Source organism: Chiloscyllium punctatum, chromosome 22 (assembly GCF_047496795.1).
Source record: "Chiloscyllium punctatum isolate Juve2018m chromosome 22, sChiPun1.3, whole genome shotgun sequence".
In the NCBI taxonomy this organism is placed as follows: Eukaryota; Metazoa; Chordata; class Chondrichthyes; order Orectolobiformes; family Hemiscylliidae; genus Chiloscyllium; species Chiloscyllium punctatum.
This window is the reverse complement of record NC_092760.1, coordinates 49,832,141-49,856,805: the sequence shown is the minus strand read 5'-3', so window position 1 is coordinate 49,856,805 and position 24,665 is coordinate 49,832,141. Positions and strand designations below refer to the sequence as shown.

The window sequence follows — 24,665 nt, the reverse complement described above, 5'->3', positions numbered from 1 at the left end:
TGATCCCAGGGAAAAGACTTTGCCTATTTATCCTATCCATGCCCCTCATAATTTTGTAAACCTCTGTAAGGTCACCCCTCAGCCTCCGAAACTCCAGGGAAAACAGCCCCAGTCTGTTCAGCCTCTCCCTACAGCTCAGATCCTCCAACCCTGGCAACATCCTTGTAAATCTTTTTTGAACCCTTTCAAGTTTCGCAACATCTTTCCGATAGGAAGGAGACCAGAATTGCATGCAATATTCTAACAGTGGCCTAACCAATATCCTGTACAGCCGCAACATGACCTCCCAACTCCTGTACTCAATACTCTGACCAATAAAGGAAAGCATACCAAACGCCTTCTCCACTATCCTATCTACCTGTGACTCCACTTTCAAGGAGCTATGAATCTGCACTCTTTGTTCAGCAAGACTCCCTGGGACCTTACCATTAAGTGTACAAGTCCTGCTAAGAGTTGCTTTCCAAAAATGCAGCACCTCACATTTATGTGAATTAAACTCCATCTGCCACTTCTCAGCCAATTGACCCATCTGGTCCAGATCCTGTTGTAATCTGAGGTAACGGTCTTCGTTGTCCACTACACCTCCAGTTTTGGTGTCATCTGCAAACTTACTAACTGCATCTCTTGTGCTTGCATCCAAATCATTTATGTAAATGACAAAAAGTAGAGGACCCAGCATCGATCCTTGTGGCACTTCACTGGTCACAGGCCTCCAGTCTGAAAAACAACCCTCCACCTTTCAGCCAGTTCTGTATCCAAATGGCTAGTTCTCCCTGTATTCCATGAGATCTAACCTTGCTAATCAGTCTCCCATGGGGAACCTTGTCAAACGCCTTACTGAAGTACATATAGATCACATCTACCGCTGTGCCCTCATCAATCTTCTTTGTTATTTCTTCAAAAAACTCAATCAAGTTTGTGAGACATGATTTCCCACGCATAAAGTGGGCGGCACGGTGGCACAGTGGTTAGCACTGCTGCCTCACAGCGCCTGAGACCCGGGTTCAATTCCCGCCTCAGGCGACTGACTGTGTGGAGTTTGCACGTTCTCCCCGTGTCTGCGTGGGTTTCCTCCGGGTGCTCTGGTTTCCTCCCACAGTCCAAAGATGTGCAGGCCAGGTGAATTGGCTATGCTCAATTGTCCATAGTGTTAGGTCAGGGGTAGATGTAGATGTAGATGTAGGGGTATGGGTGGGTTACGCTTCGGCGGGGCGGTGTGGACTTGTTGGGCCGAAGGGCCTGTTTCCACACTGTAAGTAATCTAATCTAAAGACATGTTGATTATCCTGAATCAGTCCTTGCCTTTCCAAATACATGTACATCCTGTCCCTCAGGATTCCCTCCATCAACATGCCCACCACCGAGGTCAGGCTCACTGATCTATAGTTCCCTGGCTTGTCTTTACCGCCCTTCTTTACTGCACCACGTTAGCCAATCTCCAGTCTTCCGGCACCTCACCTGTGACTATTGATGATACAAATATCTCAGCAAGAGGCCCAGCAATCACTTCTCTAGCTTCCCACAGAGTTCTCGGGTACACCTGATCAGGTCCTGTGGATTTATCCGCCTTTACCAGTTTCAAGACATCCAGCACTTCCTCTTCTGTAATCTGGACATTTTGCAAGATGCCACCATCTATTTCCCTATAGTCTATATCTTCCATATCCTTTTCCACAGTAAATACTGATGCAAATTGCTACATAAATGTCATTTGTTGTTGCTATTATTTAAGGCCAAATAATGAATCAACTAAAATTATTATAAGATTTATTTTAAATTTAACTTAAAATAACTTCTTTAACCTGTCCTCTACTGCTTCTGAGCTGATTCTTCAGTAAATGAGCTTTGCCAAGTCATCTGTGAATGGTACACTGAACTTAGCCATGAGGAGTGGAACTGAACGAAGGTGTCTTTTCTTCAAATATCTTTTCCAGTGAACTTTGCCTTGTTGTCTGGTGATACACTATTACTAGCCATTTGAGTGACACAGTCAGAATTTCAGAAGCATGATTCAGAAGGCAATGAGAGGAGGGTAGAGAAATAAAATCTGCAACACACCTATTATATGAAGGCCATATAGTCAAGTCATCATCACCTCACTAAAGTCATACTTTTGCCCACATGCTGCTGAAACCTTCATCCATGCCTTCATTATGGAGTTGTACAGCTACAGAAGAGGCCCTTCAGGCCAGAGTCTGCACTGACCTATCAATACGCATCCCACTCTCCAGCACTTGGCCCATTGTCTTGAATATTATGACTGTTCAAGCACTCATTTGCATACATTTTAAAGGTTGTGAGGTTTCCCGCCTCTACTACTACACTCCCAGGCCGTGCTTTCAGATCCCTACCATCCTCTGGGTGAAAGTTCTTTCTTCATATCCCCTCTAAACCTCCTGCCTCTCACCTTAATTATGTCCCCCTCATTATTGACCTTTCAACTAAGGGGAAACAGCTGCTTCCTAATTACCTCTTGCCCCTCAATCTTATAATCTCAGTCAGGTCCCCTTTCATCCTTCTCCGCGCCAAACGAAACAATCTGAGCTTTTCCAGCCTCTCCTCATAGCTAAAATTGCTTCATCCCAAGCAACATCCTTGTAAATCTCCTCTACAGCCCCTCCAGTGCAATCATATCTTTCCTATACTGCAGTGACCAGAACTCCATACTGTTTCCAACTGTGGATTACCAAAGTTTTGTACAGCTCCGATATAGCCTTCTTGCTCTTATAATCTATGCCATGATTGAAAAAAGGAAAAATGTCCCACGTGCATGCTTAACTACCCTATTAACCTGTCCTGCTGCCTTCAAGAAGCTATGGACAAGCACCCCAAGATCTCTCTTTCTCTGAGCTCCCTAGTATCCTGCCATTCACCAAGTATTCTACTATCTTGTTACTTCTTTTGAAGTACATTGCCTTCCACATTTCAGGGTTAAATGATATTTACCACTGATCTTCCTGGTAACCAAAACCTTTTTCTGTCCTATTAATCTCTCAGCCAGTCCTCATGTCATCTATCTCTGGATCTAGCTTTATTTAAATGCTTTCAAAACTAGCTCCACATCTTCCACACTCCAAAACTCTACTGCCTGCATTTCAACTTGCGTCAAGTCTCTGTTACTCATCATCCCTGTGCTTGCTAATTTACATAAACTCTTGGCTTGCCAACATCTCAATGTTAAAATTGTTTTCAAATTCTTCCATCTCAAAAAGTGAGTTTGCCAGCATAAAGTACTGCACCTTAACTGTCAGCGGTATAGAATCAAATAGGTTTCTATTCTATTAGAAAATCAAAGAGAAGAACCTTTCGAAGGTGAGAAATCTTAAACGAATCTTACACCACTTGTACACACCTGATATGCTTTGGCACTACAACAAAAAGACAGTGTGGGTAGATACTCAGTGCAATTTTTCTACTTCAAAGGCTTGGAATATAACATTTTTGCTAAAAGTAAAAGGCACTTTAGCTCTCAGTCATCCAAACATACAATTTGCTCTGGTTAGTAAGTTTGCAGGTGACATCAAACTTGGTATCGTGTACAGTGAAGGAGGTTATCTAAGATTACAAAAGGATCTTGATCAATTAGGTCAATGAGCTGAGGATTGGCAGATAGAGTTCATGTGAGATATTGCATTTTGGTAATTAAAAAAAGGAAAGGAATTATACAATGAATGTAGGGATCTGGGTGGTTTAGAACAGAGACACCTAGGGGTTCAGGTACATAATTCTTTGAAATTTGCATCACATATTGAAAGGATGATTAAGAAGGCATTTAGCATGCTTGCCTTCATTTTTCAAACACTGGAGTATAGGAGTTGGGATGTTACACTGAGGTTATATGGGATGTTGGTGAGGCCTCTTATGGAGTACTTTGAGCAGTCCCTATTACAGAAAGGGTATTATTTAACTTGAAAGGGTTCAGAAAAGATTTACTAGGATGTTGCTGGGAATAGCGGGTTGAGATACAAAAACAGACTGGGACTTTTTTCACTGGGGTATAGGAGGTTGAGTGTTGACCTTATTGAGATTTATAAAATCATGAGGGGCATAGAAAAAGTCAGGTAGGAAATTCAAAACGAGGGGGCATATTTTAAAAATGAGAGGAGAAAGATATAAAAAGGACATGAAGGCCAACTTTTATTTTACAGAGAGTAGTTGTAAACTGCCAGAGAAAGTGGTGGATACAGGTCTTATCACAACATTTAAAAAACATTTGGATAAGTTCATGAATACGAAATATAGGCCAAGCACAGGCAGGTAGGACTAGTTTAGCTGGGGAGCATAGTCAGTATGAACTGGTTGGGCTGAAGGATCAGTTTCCATGTTGTATGACAATGACTCTAAGAGAATACAAAACGTGTAGTGGAACTTGTATCGCCTTCCAGGAATAGTAAACATCAGGAAGATAGTTAGAAACCACACAAACCTGTAATATAAAATTGTGGTGGTTATTCAAGTATATTTTGTGGTGAAAATGGTTTATGTGCTGAGTAGTCAGAGTTTCTCTATTCTATTTTCAGGAACTTTTCAAAATAATACTTAATTAAAAACAATATCACAAATTTGTTGATTGGTTTGGCATGGGTATCAATGAGAAGAGACAGAGGGCAACATACATTGAGAATGGAGATACAAGGATGGTGACCAAACAAATAGTGAGTTTGAGAGGGAGAGGGAATACAATGAGGATAGAGAGAAGGACAAGAAAGAAGAGAACAGAGACAAACAGTGAATGAATGTGGTTGGAGCAGAGGACACTGACAATTCAACAATGTAAACTCCCTTTTTCACCATGCCATGACATTTAAAAGTTCCAAGATTAGATATTATTACATAAGGTCATAAGATATAGACTATTTAGCCTATTGAGCCTGCTGTGCCATTCAACTGGGGGAGGGATTAACTCAATTTTTCTTTCTGCTTCCCATACCCTTCAACTCCTTTAAAGACTAAAATTAAGTCCAATTCAGCCTTGAAAACCCAACTACAATATCTCTACTCCTCACAATTTAGTATACCTCAATCAGGTCACCCTGCAGCCTTCTGTTTCCAGGAAAACAACCCTAACCTCTCCAATCTCTTCTCTTAGCTACAATTGGGAGGCACAGTGGGTCAGTGGTTAGCGCTGTTGCCTCACAGCACCAGGGATCTGGGTTCAATTCCAATCTCGGGCAACTGTGTGTGTGGAGTTTGTGTATTCTCAGTGTCTGCATGGGTTTCCTCCAGGTGCTCCAGTTTCCTCCCACAATTGAAAGACAATTCATAGGATCATAGAATCCCTACAGTGTGGAAACAGGCCCTCTGGCCCAACAAGCCCACACTGACCCTCCGAAGAGTAACCCACCCGGACTCATTGCCCTACTGCTCTACATTTACTCCTGACTACTGCATCTAACCTACATACCCCTGAACACCATGGATAATTTAGCATGGCCAAAGTTGGATTGTGGGTGGAAACTTAAGTGATTTGGCCATGCTAAATTATCCATGGTATTCAGGGGTATGTAGGTTAGGTGCATTAGTCAGAAGTAAATGTGGAGCAGTAGGGCAATGAGTCAGAGTGGATTACTTTTTGGAGGGTTGGTGTGGGCTTGTTGGGCTGAAGGGCCTGTTTCCACACTGTCGGGATTGTATGATTCCTCCAGCCCTGGATACATTCCAGTAAACCTTTTCTACACTCTCTCCAGAGCAATTATATCCTTCCAGTAATGTGGTGATCAGAACTGCATGAAATGCACCAGTTGTGGCCTCACCACTATCTCATACAGTTTCAGCATCATACCTCTACTTTTGTATTCAATACCTCCAGTGAAAGAGACCATTCCATGTGCTTTCTTTACAATCTTGTCTACCTATACTGCTACCTTTAGGGACTTTGTATTGCACACCAAGTCCTATTCATCCTTTTCCTAAATGGAAGATCCTTAATTTTGAAACTGTGCCACTTAGAACTGAATAAAATCATATTTCATTCTTTGAGACTTTAATGGTATAGGTCCAACCTGCTTAACCTATCTCAAAGGGCAACTCTTTAATTTCAGGAAAATCAGACTCATTAAACTTTTCCGAACTGCTTCCAATGCAAGTATATCCTCCTTCAGTGTGAAGGCTGAAATGACACACAGTATGCTCGATATAGTGTCATCAAACCTCTGTAGAATTGCAGTAAGATTTTTTTATTTTTACATTCCATTTTCCCCATGCAAAGTCCAACATTCCATTCCATTTTCTTTCCTATTTACTTGCTGAACCTGCATGTTAACATTTTGTGATTCATGTGCAAGCACACTGAAGTCTCTCTCCATTTAAGTGGCATTTTGCTTTTCCTATTCTTCCCATCAAAGTGAAAAACTGCTTGTTTTTCTCACATTATACTCCGCATGCCTAATTTTTGTCCATTCACTTAACCTATAAACATACCTTTGCAGATACATTCTTTCCTCCTCACTGACTTACATTATAAATTGACAGAGGAGGAACCCAGATCCACATTAAATGTTCTCAATCACACTGACTTTTTAAAAATAAAATGAACTTCATTTCAATCTACAAGGAATCTTTGTTGAAGAATGCACTCTATTTAAATGTATGAGCCGAATACTGTAGCTTTGAGAAGGTGCATTCCACTAATTGATGTGGATAGTGAACACAAGATGAGAGTGCACCTGTGGATAGAAAGTTCCTTTTGTACTTGAAGAACTGCTGGAGGAGGCCCCAGTCACGTGATTTCTATCATATAGTGGGGCCCCATTGCTTCCTCCCATTAGACTCATGGAGCTGATCATGGACTTGCTACATGACATACCTATACAGGATAAAACAAAAATGTTACAATATCTTCACAAAACACTCAAGGAGCAATCAGTTTTTTTAAAAAATCATTAAATAAGCATTGTAAGCTCATCACATTGCATTAATTCACACTTATAAAACCTTAACAAACATGCATATACATTGAAAATTGTTGATATTGTTATTTTAGCAATATAAAATCTAATTATTTATACATTTTAAATCAATATTATAGTAATTATAACTGCTGCTGTGTATAACTACCCTTGTCAAGAGATCTGCTCTTATTGTATGTTATGCTCACCTGTTACCAACACATGCATAATCCAACAAAGTCTAGGTCAAGCTGCCTTCCTGCTACCCTCCACTTGGTCCTTAAGATGAGATCTGTGTAACTTTTCATCTCTGATCCAATGACTGAAATATCAACTTATCAAAAATCTACTTATCTGCATGTTACTTCTAGTGTCGTTTTGTTCTTACAATTTCAAGAATCTCTTCATTCATCTTTGGAAATTCTAGCATATTTCTTTGCATCCACATTTCAAAGGTTTCTATTTCCTTCTGCCAATATTTGCTTTCGCCCAATTTTTGAAGCATAAAAATAAATGGATAGAATGTAACATTTTTGAGCTTTTCCTTGTTACAAACTTGGTTTTTCCTGGTTGTTAACACATCGCCAACTTCACAAATAATTTTTGGCTCTCTACATCCTTCTTCTCTTACATTACATCTGCCATCCTTTGTTGGGACTTATCCTAAATGGACAAACTTTTCTACTCTATGACACTGCTCTCTTCAATTGTCACTCTAGCTTCTGATGTATTCCATCTAGCTACTGTTGTTTTTGTCTTTTCTCGTGTTCATACTCAATATATATTCTAAGCTCCTAGATTTTCCTGTATGGAATATTGTTCAGAAACACAAAAATTGTACCTCATTCACAATCATCCTAAAACAACACTATAATCAAATCATTAAGATGAGGGATAATCTTTAGAAGTCCTCACCAGTGAAAGTGCCATGCTGGGAACTGCTGGGAGCAATGAAATTAAGGGGAACATGTGGGGCTCCACTGATATATTCATGCGGAAAAGGTCCATTAGGTCCTTTGTAACGACGACAAACAACTCGCTGGCAGACAAAGTACATTCCACCCATTACGAAGAGTGAAAGGATTATACCAATAACAGGTCCAATTGCACTGCTGTGAGACTGGAAATCATTCACTGAAGCTTCAGTTAATTCTGATGGGAAGAAAGCAGATTACTATCTCATGAGTTATTCAAAAATAAAATTTTCCACTAACTATTCTACTTACATAACAAATATAATCCTAACTTAAATACAATCAAAAAATCAATTGAAGGTCTCCATGTGTAATAACTGGAATGTAGCACTCTGAATAACATTGAGAAAAATGAAAAGTCAGTTTTAAAATTGCAAAATGCCCATTTAGGTCAATTGGTAGCACTCTCTGTTCTAGATCAATTAATGAGTTAGTACATAAATTCATACTTTTCTGCAGCACTGTGGAAGCATTACATTTTTGAAAATGAGATGTTAAATCAATATCTAGCCTGTCTAGTTTTGGTGGATGAATTCTCCCTGTGGCATCTTTCAAAACAGAAACACTGCTATGGCTAACATGATTCCTGAACCAGTAACAGACTAACTTCATCCATCTCATTTATTGCTTGTGGAAACTTAACGGAAATAATTTGTTTACTAACCTAAGAAAAGTAAATGCACATCAAAAGGATTTGAGGCATCACTGGGAGGTTCTGAGGGTGAGCTAATCCAAGGCTTTATTTAAGTCCAAATTTTTGGTACTTTTTAGTATCATTACCTGCATTATTAAAATGAGCCATTATACCTCTTCAAAACTGCATATTTATGTGCAGACTACCAATGGAGAAAGCATGACACTCAGTGCATTTATTTACACACGTAGATTAACCTGACATGCATAAAAGTCTGACATTTAAGTCAGACTTAAACTTCAAATTAACACTATTTATTTACATAAATACTAAATACTATTATACATGGTAGCCATGAAATATCCAGCTCTGATCTTATCATTTTTTGTCTGTACATATCCATTTTGTCTTAAGGCTTTCTCTCATGCTTGTGTAGGGTGTAGACTGGGCAAACTCTGTGCACACACTACTATTTATAACTGTGTCCTATGACATCATCACAAGGATGCCCCAGGCTCCTGAAGCCCTTAACCAACAGTACCTAACCATGGGTGTACGTGAAGCAGAAACATAGTGTAGAAAAATTGGAACTTTCCATTCATCACATTAAATGATCACAAGAGTATAATAAAAGCGATTTTTTAAAAACAAATGTTGGATCACTTTCAAAAGGAATTTTTTTTACATGTTCTGCTTCAAGAATCAATCCATGTCTTTCTCACTGTATCCCAAGAGTCAAAAAAGTTCAAAACTCCCACACTGGTGGATGAGCAGATACTAACCACAAAGACGTTCATCTGAGCCATCATGGCAATCAGGAACTGAGTTGCAATGCTGTTTCTTCAAAATGCATTGACCACTACTACAGCGGAACTGGTTAGAACGGCAAATCACTGCAATTAAGATAAAGTGAGTTATTTATCAAACTAGTTTTTATGAAGTGATTAAATGTTTCAAAATCCTGAAAACTGGTCAGTTTGACATTCTCTGTAGTTCAAATGGAGAATGAAGTGTTTCCAAAATAAATTCCTGCCATTTACGAGAAACTTTACATTTGTTTTGCAGTTTCTGAAATTTGATCTTTCGTATTTGAAAACTCATTTGAGAGACAGTCCGAAAATGTCAGCTATGAGTCCAAAAGTGAATAACTTCACAAGAACAGTATTACAAGCATCATTCTTGTCTTTGATGTCTCAGTTGGGGAAATTTAATTACGTTATATAGTCACCCAACACTTAACCTCCAGATTTGACATATTTCAGGAGGGAAAAAATTGCAATCTGCTCTGTCATCACGTGAGCATCTCAGTGATAACTCTGAACATAAACATAGCCTTGTGATCTTACTTCATTTGGACAAAATAAGGTGAAGCAATTATCCTAAGAGTATCCTCCTCCTAAAGGCAGAAAACTACAGCAGATAGTCATAGTCATAGAGTCATAGAGATGTACAGCATGGAAACAGACCCTTCAGTCCAACCCGTCCATACCGACCAGATATCCCAACCCAATCTAGTCCCACCTGCCAGCACCCGGCCCATATCCCTCCAAACCCTTCCTATTCAAATACCCATCCAAATGCCTCTTAAATGTTGCAATTGTACCAGCCTCCACCACTTCCTCTGGCAGCTCATTCCATACACGTAATACCCTCGGTGTGAAAAAGTTGCCCCTTTGGTCTCGTTTATATCTTTCCCCTCTCACCCTAAACCTATGCCCTCTAGTTCTGGACTCCCCGACCCCATTTATCCTATCCATGCCCCTCATAATTTTGTAAACCTCTATAAGATCACCCCTCAGCCTCCGACGCTCCAGGGAAAACAGCCCTAGCCTGTTCAGCCTCTCCCTATAGCTCAAATCCTCCAATCCTGGCAACATCTTTGTAAATCTTTTCTGAAGCCTTTCAAATTTCATAACATCTTTCCGATAGGAAGGAGATCAGAACTGCACGCAATATTCCAACAGTGGCCTAACCAATGTCCTGTACAGCTGCAACATGAACTCGCAACTCCTGTGCTCAATACTCTGACCAATAAAGAAAAGCATGCCAAATGCCTTCTTCACTATCCTATCTACCTGCGACTCCACTTTCAAAGAGCTATGCATTCCAAGATTTCTTTGTTCAGCAACACTCCCTAGGACCTTACCATTAAGTGTATAAGTCCTGCTAAGATTTACTTTCCCAAAATGCAGCACCTCGCATTTATCTGAATTAAACTCCATCTGCCACTTCTCAGCCCATTGGCCCATCTGGTCCAGATCCTGTTGTAATCAGAGGTAACCATCTTCACTGTCCACTACACCTCCAATATTGGTGTAATCTGCAAACTTACTAACTATACCTCTTATGCTCACATCCAAATCATTTATGTAAATGACAAAAAGTAGAGGACCCAGCATCGATCCTTGTGGCACTCCACTGGTCGCAGGCCTCCAGTCTGAAAATCAACCCTCCACCACCACCCTCTGTCTTCTACCTTTGAGCCAGTTCTGTATCCAAATGGCTAGTTCTCCCGATATTCCGTGAGATCTAACCTTGCTAATCAGTCTCCCTTGGGGAACCTTGTCGAACGCTTTACTGAAGACCATATAGATCACATCTACTGCTCTGCCTTCATCAATCCTCTATGTTACTTCTTCAAAAAATGCAATCAAGTTTGTGAGACATGATTTCCCACGCACAAATCCATGTTGACTATCCCTAATCAGTCCTTGCCTTTCCAAATACATATACAGCCTGTCCCCCAGGATTCCCTCCAACAACTTGCCCACCACTGAGGTCAGGCTCACTGGTCTATAGTTCCCTGGCTTGTCTTTACCACCCTTCTTAAACAGTGGCACCACTTTTGCCAACCTCCAGTCTTCCAGCACCTCACCTGTGACTATCGATGATACAAATATCTCAGCAAGAGGCCCAGCAAACACTTCTCTAGCTTCCCACAGAGTTCTTGGGTACACCTGATCAGGTCCTGGGGATTTATCCACCTTTACCAGTTTCAAGACATCCAGCACTTCCTCCTCTGTAATCTGGACATTTTGCAAGATGTCACCATCTACTTCCCTACAGTCTATACCTTCCATATCCTTTTCCACAGTAAATACTGATGCAAAATATTCATTTAGTATCTCACTCATTTTCCGTGGCTCCACACAAAGGCTGATCTTTGAGGGGCCCTATTCTCTTCCTAGTTACCCTTTCGTCCTAATATATTTGTAAAAACCCTGGAATTTGGGTTTTATTTTATTCATTCATGGGTTGTGGGCATTCCTCGCTGGACCAGCATTCCTCGCTAGGTGGTGAGCTGCTTTCTTGGTCTGCTGGAGTCAGTTTTGTGCGGGTAGACCCACAATGCTGTTTGAGAGGGAGTTGCAAGATTTTGACCCAGCGACACTGAAGAAACAGTGATATATTTCAAAGGCAGGATGGGTTGGAGGGGAACTTGCTGGTTGTTGCATTCCCATGTATCTGCTGCCCTCATTCTTCTAGATGGTAGGTGTTGTCTAAAAAGTTTCAGTGAATTTCTGTAGTGCATCTTGCAAATGGTACACTTGCTGCTACTGAGTGCTGATGGTGGAAGGAGTGACTGTTTTTGGACGTGGTGACAATCAAGTGGGCTGTTTCATTTTGGGCATTGTGCGTAAATAGCAAAAACCTCAAGTTCAATAAGGGAAACAAATAGAATGTTAGCCTTTATTTCAAATGGAATGAAGTACAAAAATAGGGAAGTCGTAGAGTCATAGGGATGTACAGCATGGAAACAGACTCTTCGGTCGAACTCGCCCATGCCAAACAGATATCCTAACCTAAACTTGTCCCATTTTCTAGTACTTGGCTAATATCCTTCTAAACCCTTCCTCAGTCTTGCTAAAGTTACACAAGGCACGAGTTAGACCACACCTAGAATACTGTGAACAGTTTGGTGCCCCTGGCTTGAGGGAAAATAAAACGGCACTGAAGGCAGTTCAGAGAAGGTTCACTAGGTCAATCCCAGATGTAAAGGTACTGTCTTACAAGGAGAAGTTGCATAGAGGACACTTATTCAAGTTTAGAAGAATGACCTTACTGGAATATAATATTATTGCAATATATACGATTGATAGAGGGCTTGTCACGATAGATATGGAGAGGTTGTTTCCCTTTGTAGGAATGTAAAAACAAAGGTTATAATCTCAGATAAACATTTAAGATATGAGGAGGTATTTCTTCTCTCAGAGAGTAGAAAATCTATGGAATTCTTTCTTGCAGAGGGCTGTCAAGTTTATGAAGGCTGAGGTACACAGATTTTTAATTGGGAGAGGAATCAAAGGTTACATGGAAAAGGCAAGAAAGTAGATTTGAGGATCATCAGTTCAGCCATGATCTCATTGAATGCTGGTTTGGACTTGATGGGCTGAATGGTCTACTTCTACTCCAATGTTTATAGTCTTAAAATTAGCACCTTAGAATTTTGCAGTCATTCTCTGTTTAAGTAATATTCTGCTTTTTTATTCTCCTTAATACAATGGACAACTTCATGTTTTGCCATGCTGTACTTGTGCATCTGCCAGATTTTTTTTATTCCCCCACTCTCTCAAGCTATCTATATCCGTCCGCAACTTACTCATGTCACCTTGATGACATGCTTTTCTAACTATCACTGAGATTGGACAGGAATGCCTTTAGAGATGAAAAAGTTACAACCACCATTTGTTCTTTGATGAAGGACTCAATTTGAAGAACAATTTTAACAGGTGTTTAAAAATTTGAGTCTAATCAACACAATCTGAGTCAATGTATTTGGTTAATAAGATTTTTAAAAATGATTACCAGCACAGTTTTCCTCATCCGATTTATCTTGACAATCTATTTCACCATTACATCGTAAACGTCCATCAATGCACTGGCCCTTTTCACACTGAAAATGATTGGCAGAACACATTGGACAGTTTTCTTCATCACTATCATCATCACATTCTGGAAAGCCATCACAACGCCATGCCATTGGAATACAATCAATCTCTCCAGTAGCACACGTAAATTGTTCTGGTGAACAGGTTGGTGGTTCTGAAAGAAGATGGACATTATTCAGAATAAGCCTTTGATTGTTAATGTTTATATTTTGTTTTATCTGCTTTTTCTGTCCCCCTCCTCCACACCAAATTCCAATTAATGTGGATTTTTAACCGGAATATCAAAAGGATATGGGGCTCAGATCTTAATCTGTAAATTTTTTTCTTTCTTTAACCCTTTGTCACGTTTACTTCCTTCCTTCGCTGTTCATCTTGCCTGAAAATGCAACACAAGCTTGAACATTTTTGTTCTTGTTGCGGTGTGTGTATTGCTGGCAAAGCAATATTACAAAATAGCAATCCAGCGATAAAAAAGATATAATAATCTTTGGCCAAGATAGGACAGTGTGTATTTTGGATGGGAACTTGGAGTTGTTACAGTTCCCATGTGCCTGCAGTCCACGGTCATATAACTGATATAGGATGTGTGTGCGTCTGGGAGATGCTGTGGAAGAAGCCTTGGAATCATGTAATAAAACACCATTGGCCATTCTTTAAGCACAAACTCAAGAACTTGAGTTTCAATAAGCCAATGGGTTAACTGCCTCTGATACAAAAATTGCGCAGATGCTCTGTGTGGGAATGGGTTGAGTTCAAATTCTCTAACAATACAAATAACTTTTAAAGCACCCTCATCTGTTGTTAACATGACTGAATTTCAGACATCAGCAGTCAGCCAAGGTTGTACTGGCAGGATATTTGGAATTTGGTACATGATGGGTGGAAGTTGTTCTCTTACAGAAAGCACTAGGCAGGAATAATTTCTGGGTCAGGGCAGATGTGATACCAGGAAAGGAATTTTAACATTATTTTAAAATCAAGACTTTCCATTCACAAACAGATGCCGCATCGCTGGAGGGCTTCAAACACATACAGGAGGTTATAGATTAAGGAATTTACAATTCAGGAGGCCATTCAGTCTATTGTGTCTATTTCAGTGAACAAAGATCTGACTACACTTGTCCCATTTTCCAGCTCTTGGTGCACAGTCCTGGAAGCTATTGCATTGCAAGTGACTATCTAAATACTGCTTAAATGTGACAAGAGTTTCTGACTCAGCCACGCTTTTAGGCAGTGAATTCCAGACTTTCCTCACTGGCTGGATGAAAAAAAGATTGCATTAAATCTGTATTCACTTGATTATTCACCCCACTAATGGACAAAGTGCCTTCCAAACCACCCTATTTATTCCCTTTGTAATCTTATACACCGCCATGAGGTCCCGTCTTAACTGTTGCTGCTTCAAGGAAAACAACCCCAGCCTCCAATTGTTCCTCATACTCACACCATCCAGACCAAGCAGTATCTGATAAATCTCCTCTATGCCCTCTCTAGTACAATCACATCCTTCCTGTAATGCATTGAACAGAAGTACACACAGTATTTCAAATGCGCCTTACCAGTATTTTATACAGTTCCAGTACAACTTCCCTAAAGTTCTGTTGTATGCCTCAGCTAATAAAAGCAAATATCCGCTGGCCCTTCTTAAACGTTTTATCTTTCTGCCCTGCTAACTTCACAAGTTTGTGGATATTCGCCCCGAGGTTCTTCTGATCATTAATTCTTCCAAGAATCCTGCCATTCACAGTGTAACTGCTGGCATCTTTAGCCCTCTCCAATTGCATTACCTCTCACTTTCTCAGGATGAACTCCATTTGTGACTGCTCTGTCCAGCTAAGCAGACCACTGGTGTTCTTGTGCAGTTTATGGTAATTCTCCTCATTATTTACCACTATTTTCGATAGAAGCAGTAGGAGGCCATTTGGCCCAGTGAGTCAGCTCCTTCAATCAATTAGACCATAATTGAAGATCATTTGAGGTTTTGATATTGTGATGTTGGTGTGGAGACTGACTTTGCCCTTTCTGCTGACTAACCACATTGTTTGGGATGCATTGTAAATTTCAGTCTGCTTCTTCTGATAATAGATAATGAACAGCCTTCTATACCATGGAACAGACAACAGTCAATCCTCATGCTGGTTTTCTTTTCAATATGTGTCGTAAAATAGCCAATTGGAAGGGAATTGTCTGCTGTTTAAATTTTGTTTTCCTCCTATGAAGGGAGTAAATTTTACAACCTTGAGGCTGATATTGAAGTGGATAATGTAATTCAAGTTTAATCAGAAGTCAGATTCTTTATTTATCACTGCAAAACTGGCAGAATTTATAAGTCTCACAGCAACATTTGAAGTCAAAGATACCTTTGCATCTAACAGTGCCTTTACTTAGTTCGGTGCAATTTAGTTTTTCAAATGATCAGATCTCGATAATATTTTGTGAGCTCAATTAAAGAGCAGTTCCTAAAATAGCCTGAAAGGTCATTAACTTCCAAAAGTTCTACAAAAAGATGAAAAACCAAAGAAAGGGATCTAAAATGATAAAAACTGAATGAACTGCAGACGCTGTAAATCAGAGAACATCAGAGAAAAATGGAAATTGCTGGAAAAGCTCAGCATGTCTGGCAGCATCCGTGGAGAGTTAACATTTTGTGTTAGAACTGAGGAAGGCTCACTCAACCTAAAACATTAACTCTGATTTCTCTCCACAAAAGGTGCCTGGATTGCTGAGCTTTTCCAGCAATTTCTATTTTCATATCAGATTTAAAATGATAAACTGTAATTTGGGTATAGTACCTCCACATGTCAGTAGGTTCTGTAATAACACCAAGTGTACGGGACATGAGCATCGTGGTGTCCCATCACCTTTTGCAATGCAGATGTGTGAGCAGCCACCATTATCACGGGAACAAGGGTGTGCACCTATGAAGAAATCTCAGAATTTTAGAACCAGGAATAAGTGTTTATATCCTCATTTTACTGCAGTATACCATCGAATCATATTTACAAAGCAAAGCAATCATTCTAAAGTCGAACTGAAAAGGCTACACAACAAGCTGCAGGGTGAAAGCAACTTCAGCATTGATAACTTTTACTTAAAATGTACATTGTTTCAAAATCTAATTCTGAGTAGTTAATCTCTAAATATATTTTATTATTTGTTTAATAACTACTTCATCATCCAATTGTTTTGCTATTTTCATGTCTAAATTGCAAAATGTGAAGACTTGGATTTGGTTTATTGTTGTCATATGTGCCCAAGTACAAGTGAAAAGTTGTGATTTGTGAGCAGTACAGGCAGATCATAATATACAAGGATAATAGGGTGTTTAGACAGAGTGAGGCATACAAGATTATTGCTGCACAGGAAGTGCACAGAAACAAGATCAACATTCGATTTGAAATTAGAGGGGTCCATTCAACTGTCCAATAACAGCAGGAAAGCAATTGTTCTTGAACCTGTTGGGTTGTGTTTGGCTTCTGTACTTTCTTCCTAACAGAAGAGGTTGGAAGAGAGTATTACTGGGGTGGGAGGGTCTTTTTGATGATGTTGGCAGCCTTTCTGCAGTAACAAGGAATGCAGATGGAGTCCATGGTTGGGAGGTTGCCTTTCTTGATTATCTGAGCTGTGTACATAACTTTCTGCAGTTTCTTATGGTCCTGTGTAGAGCAGTTGCTATACCCTAGCCATTATACACCCAGATAGAATGCTTTCTATGGTGCATCTGTAAACGTTGATGAGGATCCTTATGGACATGCCAATTTCCCAAGCCTCTGAGGAAGAACAGGTGTTGTTCTGCCTTCTTAACTGTTGCATCTACGTGGGAGCTACAGGACAGAGTGTTGGTTACAGTCACTTCTAGGAACTTGACGATCTGGACCCTTCCACCTCAGCTCCAGAATTTACCTTTTTGCACTGTGACTGTATATGTAAACAGCAGAAAAACCATGTAGAAATGGGATTATACCAGTTGTACAGGTGTTTACAAAACAATGTGTCTCACTACATTTTGACTGCTTTCACTGCTGGTAAGTTTGACCCTTTTTTGCACCTTTAGAGATAAAAGCAAAGCCTGAAGGAAGCAGCTTAACATCTGATTACATTTGTTAGCAACTTTTAGAATACAGTCATTTACAGTATATGACCGTCACCATATTTTATGATATAAAATATTAAGTATCAAATAAATTTATAAAATATAAAATAAAGTATTAAACAAAGTAAACCTACTGAACTCTGCCACATCCAGCTCTTCTACTGCATGGATACTAGTCAGGTGAACAATTCTACCCTGAATTCTTGTTCGATGGTCTCCAGTTGTCTTTTCTATGCACTCAATCATCTGTTGCTGACGGTCAATCCAATAAATGTAGTCACCAAGTATTGCAAGCCCCATTGGCTGCAGGATGCTGGAATCCTGCAATGTCAGTCTATTGGCACCTAAGTAAATTAACCAAACTTTTCCTTTTAAAATATCATATGTACATAAAACTTTGCATGTAAAATGCATGAATTACATTTAAAAAGGTATTGCAGGAAAGGAACAGTACCCAAAAGAGAGGAGCGAGAGAGGAGCGAGAGAGGAGAATCCGAAGCAGCATGATGGGAAAGGAAAAATCAGACGAAAAGTCAAACAGGGTTTCTTTCACATCCCTCCGAACAACTGATTAGGCTGAAAAGTGTCAGAGATTTTCTGCTTGTAATACAACTTTAAAATATAGGATCATCTCAAGTTGGAAAGAGATTAAGTACAAATATTTGCAACAAAGCAAATTTACTGAAAAGGTGCAGGTTCTATTCTGGTTAGAACTGGATTAGATAATTTGAACCAGAGTGGAAATGGTGATTTATAGTTTGTGTCAATAGTTCTACAACTGGTGACGTGAGAAAAGAAAGTATCACCCTAAGTGCTAAGGGGTGACATAGAACATAGAACATAGAAAAATACAGCACAGTACAGGCCCTTCGGCCCTTGATGTTGCGCCGACCGAAGCCTACCTAACCTACACTAGCCCAATAACCTCCATATGGTTGTCCAATGCCCACTTAAATGTCCATAAAGAGGGAGAGTCCACCACTGCTACTGGCAGGGCATTCCATGAACTCACAACCCGCTGAGTAAAAAAATCTACCCCTAACATCTGTCCTATACCTACCACCCCTTAATTTAAAGCTGTGTCCCCTAGTTACAGCTGACTTCATTAGCGGAAAAAGGTTCTCACTGTCAACCCTATCTAAACCCCTAATCATCTTGTACACCTCTATCAAATCTCCCCCAAACCTTCTTTTCTCCAATGAGAAAAGACCCAAGTGCCTCAGCCTTTCCTCATACGATCTTCCTACCATGCCAGGCAACATCCTGGTAAACCTCCTCTGCACTCGTTCCAATGCCTCCACATCCTTCCTATAGTATGGCGACCAAAACTGCACACAATACTCCAGATGAGGCCACACCAGAGTCTTATACAATTGCAACATGACCTCAGGACTCCGGAACTCAATTCCTCTACCAATAAAGCCCAGTACGCCATATGCCTTCTTCACAGCACTATTTACCTGGGTGGCAACTTTCAAATATCTGTGTACATGGACGCCAAGATCCCTCTGCTCACCCACACTACCAAGTAGTCTACCATTAGCCCAGTAATCCATCTTCTTGTTACTCCTACCAAAGTGAATGACTTCACACTTAGCTACATTGAATTCCATTTGCCACCTTACTGCCCACCTCTGCAACTTATCTATATCCTGCTGTAACCTGCCACACCCTTCTTCGCTGTCCACAACTCCGCCGACTTTCGTGTCATCCGCAAACTTGCTCACCCAGCCTTCAAGCCCCTCCTCCAGGTTTTTTATAAAAATGACAAACAGCAATGGTCCCAAAACAGATCCTTGTGGAACACCGCTAGTAACTGCGCTCCAAGATGAACCCATACCATCAACTACTACCCTCTGTCTCCTTCCAGCCAGCCAATTCCTAATCCAAACCTCTAATGCACCCTCAATGCCATACCTCCGTAGTTTTTGCATTAGCCTGCCATGGGGTACCTTATCGAACGCCTTGATAAAATCCATATACACCACATCTACTGCTTTACCCTCGTCCACTTCCTTGGTCACCTTCTCAAAGAATTCAATAAAGGTTTGTGAGGCACGACCTGCCCTTCACAAAACCATGCTGACTATCCTTGATCACATTATTCCTTGCTGGGTAGCTTGCACATGTGGCTGTTACATACAAAGACAGTAATTGTTCTTTTGGGATACCCCAGAATTGAACAGCCAAATGGCCGGTACTCATATTCAAAGTTAACACAAGAGTCGTTTGGCTGATTGGACACAATAGAACTGACAATGTACATGGCATTGCATTTCATTGATAATACTTCCAGGATTTAAAAAAGAAGAAAAGGGCAAGTAAAGAGAAGAAATCAGTCAAAACAGTCCTTGTGTTTGAAAGATTTGCTTTGGTCCTTTGCTCAGTGTCCAATGAGTCACTTTAATTTTCAAAATATTGTACAAAGTAACTCTTTTTTTGGTTTTGTTTCTTTATTTTGATTTTCCCTTCCAAAGTGTGAAGATATTTCTCTCTTAATTCTATTTTAAAAGAATCTGACCACATAAATCCTGATTGACAGCTTTGAACATCATTTTCAAATTGTCAGAAGTGTAGTCCTTCAGGTGTGGAATTATACTGAAAAAGTACTGGAAACCACATTTTGATACTAAATCAACAAACTGAATGCAGTTCCAGGAATTCTTCATCACAAATTGTCATACAATTAAAGGAATTTTTAGAGAATGTTTAAGGAGCTTTCATTCCACTGGAACCCTCTCCCTTTTTGACGAGCAACATCAATATAAATAAGGAAATATTTCCAAGGTGCCAACCATGAGCCAGAAATTTGTGGGTTCAAGTCCCACTGCAGGCATTTGACCACAAATATCCAGACTGATACTTCAGTGAAGTATTTTGGATTAGATGTAAAACTGAGGTCTTAGGTTCCTCTCAGACGTTTGTAAAAGATGTCATGACATTATTTTGAAAAGGAAAAATTTACACCCAATGTCCTGGCCAATATTTGTACCTGAATAAACATCAACAAACCAGAATATCTAGTAGATATTATCATATTGCTGCTTATGTGAGTTTGTGTAAAAATTAACCATCATATTGTTTTGCAATACAATAGGGTCTAAATTTAAAAAAAATGACTCTAAAGTGCTATCTGACATCCTAAGGCTGATAATGGTGCTAACTGAATGCAAGATTTTGACATAGACACAGTGCAGAGTAATTAAAGGTCTTAAGACATTTTTCATTGCAGCAGAAACATAAGTCTTAAGTTTTAAATAAGTCTTTATATCTGACCAATTAGTACCTAAATTCAACTAACAAAAGAAAGTAAAACGTTTGTTTAATAATAATGTTTTTCAGCAAAACTATGGTTTAGGAGTCCTTATTACTAATTTAATGCGAGGTCAGCTGAGTGGCCTGGTCTCTGTATATCTCTACGGATTTTTATGGTAAGTATATGACAAGCTGCTATTGTTTTTTTCCACAATCACCACCGCCTGTTTTAAAGAACTTTGCACATTTTCTGTTCTGGGGTATCTAATGTCAGCAGCATCAAACAATTAAATATCAGGTACAGAACTGTTGGATGCAACATTAGACATAAAAGAAACCATTTTCAATACCAGGTATCTGCTTCGGCTTGAATTTCAGGTAACTACCTCCTACTAACATACCTTCAACCACTGTGTTTCCTCTCAGAGTAAAACTTTTGGCCAAACTAGTGCCATATAGTGTCAAATTAAGCACAGTTTAGTACTGCAGGCACATACCAACAAGGAACTGAGCTGAGGTTACCAAAGTCATTATGTTTATGATCCATGCAACCAACAGGCTTTAATCTGATTACATTTCTTTGTATAATTGGTGAAGTATGACATTACTTACTTATTAATTGTCAAGCCTATTAGTAGGAGAAAGTGAGGACTGCAGATGCTGGAGACTAGAGTTGAAAAGTGTGGTGCTGGAACAGCGCAGCAGGCCAGGCAGCATCCGAGGAGCAGAAGAATCGACGTTTCGGGCATAAGCCCTTCTTCAGGAATGAGGCTGGTGTGCCAAGTGGGCTGAGATAAAAGGTGGGGGAGGGGGAATTTGGGGGAGGGACGCTGGGAATACGATAGGTGGAAGGAGGTGAGGGTGAGGGTGATAGGCCGGAGAGGGGGTGGGGGTGCAGAGGTCAGGAAGAAGATTTCAGGTCAAGAGGGCGGTGCTGAATCCGGGGGTTGGGACTGAGATAAGGTGGGGGGAGGGGAAATGAGGAAGCTGGAGAAATCTACATTCATCCTTTGTGGTTGGAGGGTTCCTAAGCGGAAGATGAGGCGCTCTTCCTCCAGACGTCGTGTGGCCAGGGTCTGGCGATGATGGAGGCCAAGGACCTGCATGTCCTTGGCGGAGTGGGAGAGGAGAGTTAAAGTGTTCAGCCACGGGACGGTTGGGTTGGTTGGTGCGGGTATCCCAGAAGTGTTCCCTGAAACATTCCGCAAGTAGGCGGCCTGTCTCCCCAATGCAGAGGACATCGGGTGCAGCGGATACAGTAAATGATGTGTGTGGAGGTGCAGGTGAATTTGTGACAGATATGGAAGGATCCATTGGGGTCTTGCAGGGAGGTGAGGGGGGAGGTGTGGGCACAAGTTTTGCACTTCTTGCGGTTGCAGGGGAAGCTGCCGGGAGTGGAGGTTGGGTTAGTGGGGGCTGTGGACCTGACGAGGGAGTCGCGGAGGGAGTGGTTTCTCCGGAATGCTGATAGGGGTGGGGAGGGAAATATATCCCTGGTGGTGGGGTCTGTTTGGAGGTGGCGGAAATGACGGAGGATGATACAATGTATCCGGAGGTTGGTGGGGTGGAAGGTGAGGACCAGTGGGGTTCTGTCCTGGAACCCCTATTAGCACCACACTAAATCCAGTATGCCCTGGTAAGTTAGCTATTTTTTGCTATAATTTAGATAATAGTCTGAAAGTACCATGAGTTAGGTTATTGCACACATGGCCCAAATTGTCTTATCAAATTCCTCTCTCTGTATTATAATACAGGCATTACTCCTTTTAAAAATGACTGAAGTTACCTATAAAATTGCAGAAAAAGCAACTTGATCTCTGCATGTTAAGCATTACTCTCAGATCACTTTTGGGACAGTAAAATCCGTAACTCTTTTTTGGATATGACCTTGTTGTATGAGCCATTATTAATTTGGCTGTATATTTTATTCAAGATCCTCTTTGTTTTGCTCTATCCATGAAAATTCAATGCTTCAAAATTAAGACATCGTTATGGACAGGCAAAATCACAGCAAAATGATACTAGATTTTTCCAGCTTGAAATACACCTACTGGTCCTGCCAAATTATGCTGGAAAGATCCAAGACAGATAGAAACATTACTAAAGATGGATTTCAAGGTTTCAATGGATACAGCTGTGGAAACCCAAAGCTGGAAACCAGCTTCTACTGCATATTTACAGGACAATCGTGAAACAGCAAACTTATATAAATAACTGTGAATACATTTGTAAAGCATTGTGGAGATCTCAGACTTACCAGATAAATCACTGCTTTCAATGCGTTTTAGATCTGCATCGACCCAGAAAAGTTTCCCTAGTTTATTATCAATTGCCAAATCAACAGGTCTAATCAATCCAGTTGAAAATATTACTTCTCTTTCAGTGCCATCCAGTGCTGCACGTTCTATCTTTGGGGACCTCTCCAACATATTTGTGAAGTACATATACCTAAATAGCATTTTAAATAAATAACAAAAGGAGCATTAAAATAAGGATACTGTTGCTAGGAGTCTTTGTACTACACATTAAACCAGCATACTTTAATGAAGTGGAATAAATCAACGCTGTAGAACAGTTTCACTAGTATGATTCTAGGTTAGCGAGGAGAGCATCAGGATAGCAAGTTTGGAAGTGATGAAGAAAATTAATGAATATTTCACCGCAAATTAACTGAAGGAGGGATAGATGCTCATGATATTATGAAGGTTGAAATAAATGGTCTTTGTGAATGAGAGGTGATAGGATTGGAAATACAGTTCATGGCTGCAAAAGATGCCTGATTTGTGAAGAATATGTTTGATAGGAGGCTAGGCAATGAGATGGAGCCAGTTTGGTTTGTACTTCTCAGCGTTTACATTGAGAAACATCTGGCTTATTCAAAACTGAATGTTGGGCAGGCAGTCTGATAGCACAGAGTTGGTAGACAGGTGGATGAATTTGAAAAACTTAATTCAGGTTAATAACTGCTCACTCAGTTTCACTTCATACTAAACACAAAATAAAAGTGAGTTACCCTCTTTCTGCATTCACAACAATAGCTCTTGGTCGGTCATGTTCTCCACGAAGAACTATTCCGATGGGCTTTCCATTAAGTCTATTAACATTTATGGTGTTGGAAGCTTCACAAGTCCAATAGACAGTTCGACTGTAGATATCAAGGCTCAAGTCATGGGGCTGTATATCTGGGTTTTGGCTTTGATTTGGCCCAGAAACAACCCCAAATGCCTAGATAAAGGAGCAACAAATTAAGGTGGGGGAAAATTCTTAATTATTGGTTAACTTTATTGTACAGCACACTAGGAAAAAGCCATAAGATCCTCACAGCAACAATATACATGCATGACTTACATTCGTTTTGAAGCATTTATCATTCAATGGAAACACAAGCAATGTTCTGCACACACATTTTTGTTGTCCTTTCTTTAAACAGATTGACCTAACTTTTCTGAACAGGATTAGGAACACTATGTCTGGTCCTGGTCAGACAAATAAAACACAAGTTCAAGACATTCTTCCCATGAGTTTTCTTACCAGGAAATTTCTAACCTTAAGAAGCCTGAATGAATCCAGGAACACAAGTAAATAAGAGAAGAAAATCAACACTGAAACCACTTCCAGCAGCAAGTGTCATTTTCTGTGATTTAAAAGTCTGTATCCACTTTGAAAACCAAATAGATAGAAGGTAAATGCGTGGGGATATAGGGTACCAAATGGATCTAGTGTAAGGGTGATAGCTGGGATAAGAGTGGATGGCAGGTGGATGAGGGGACAGGGAGTTATGGTGCCAGCATGACAAATAATTGGAAGTGTACTTAGGGTAGATTTGGAATTTGGTGGTGTCTTGTCCTGTGAGATGGGGTAGGAGTTGAAGAATATCGTGTTGTGTGTTGGGGTTAATGTGGAGGTGTTGGGACTGGTGAGTGCTGGGTTGTC

At 40.2% G+C, this 24,665-nt stretch overlaps 1 protein-coding gene across 1 annotated transcript in view; it reads right to left on the bottom strand.

Annotated features, from left to right (window-relative positions):
• The window catches only part of lrp5 (low density lipoprotein receptor-related protein 5), a 206,997-nt gene that overhangs the window by 7,972 nt on the left and 174,360 nt on the right, over nt 1–24,665 (bottom strand). Inside the window, exons 14-21 of the mRNA XM_072592257.1 lie at nt 23,746–23,957; nt 22,990–23,180; nt 17,612–17,821; nt 16,177–16,302; nt 13,302–13,538; nt 9,278–9,388; nt 7,803–8,039; nt 6,666–6,805 (exon numbers count right to left, since the gene is read on the bottom strand). Of these exons, the coding sequence (XP_072448358.1) occupies nt 6,666–6,805; nt 7,803–8,039; nt 9,278–9,388; nt 13,302–13,538; nt 16,177–16,302; nt 17,612–17,821; nt 22,990–23,180; nt 23,746–23,957 (1,464 nt within the window). The remainder of the gene's footprint in view (nt 1–6,665; nt 6,806–7,802; nt 8,040–9,277; nt 9,389–13,301; nt 13,539–16,176; nt 16,303–17,611; nt 17,822–22,989; nt 23,181–23,745; nt 23,958–24,665) is intronic.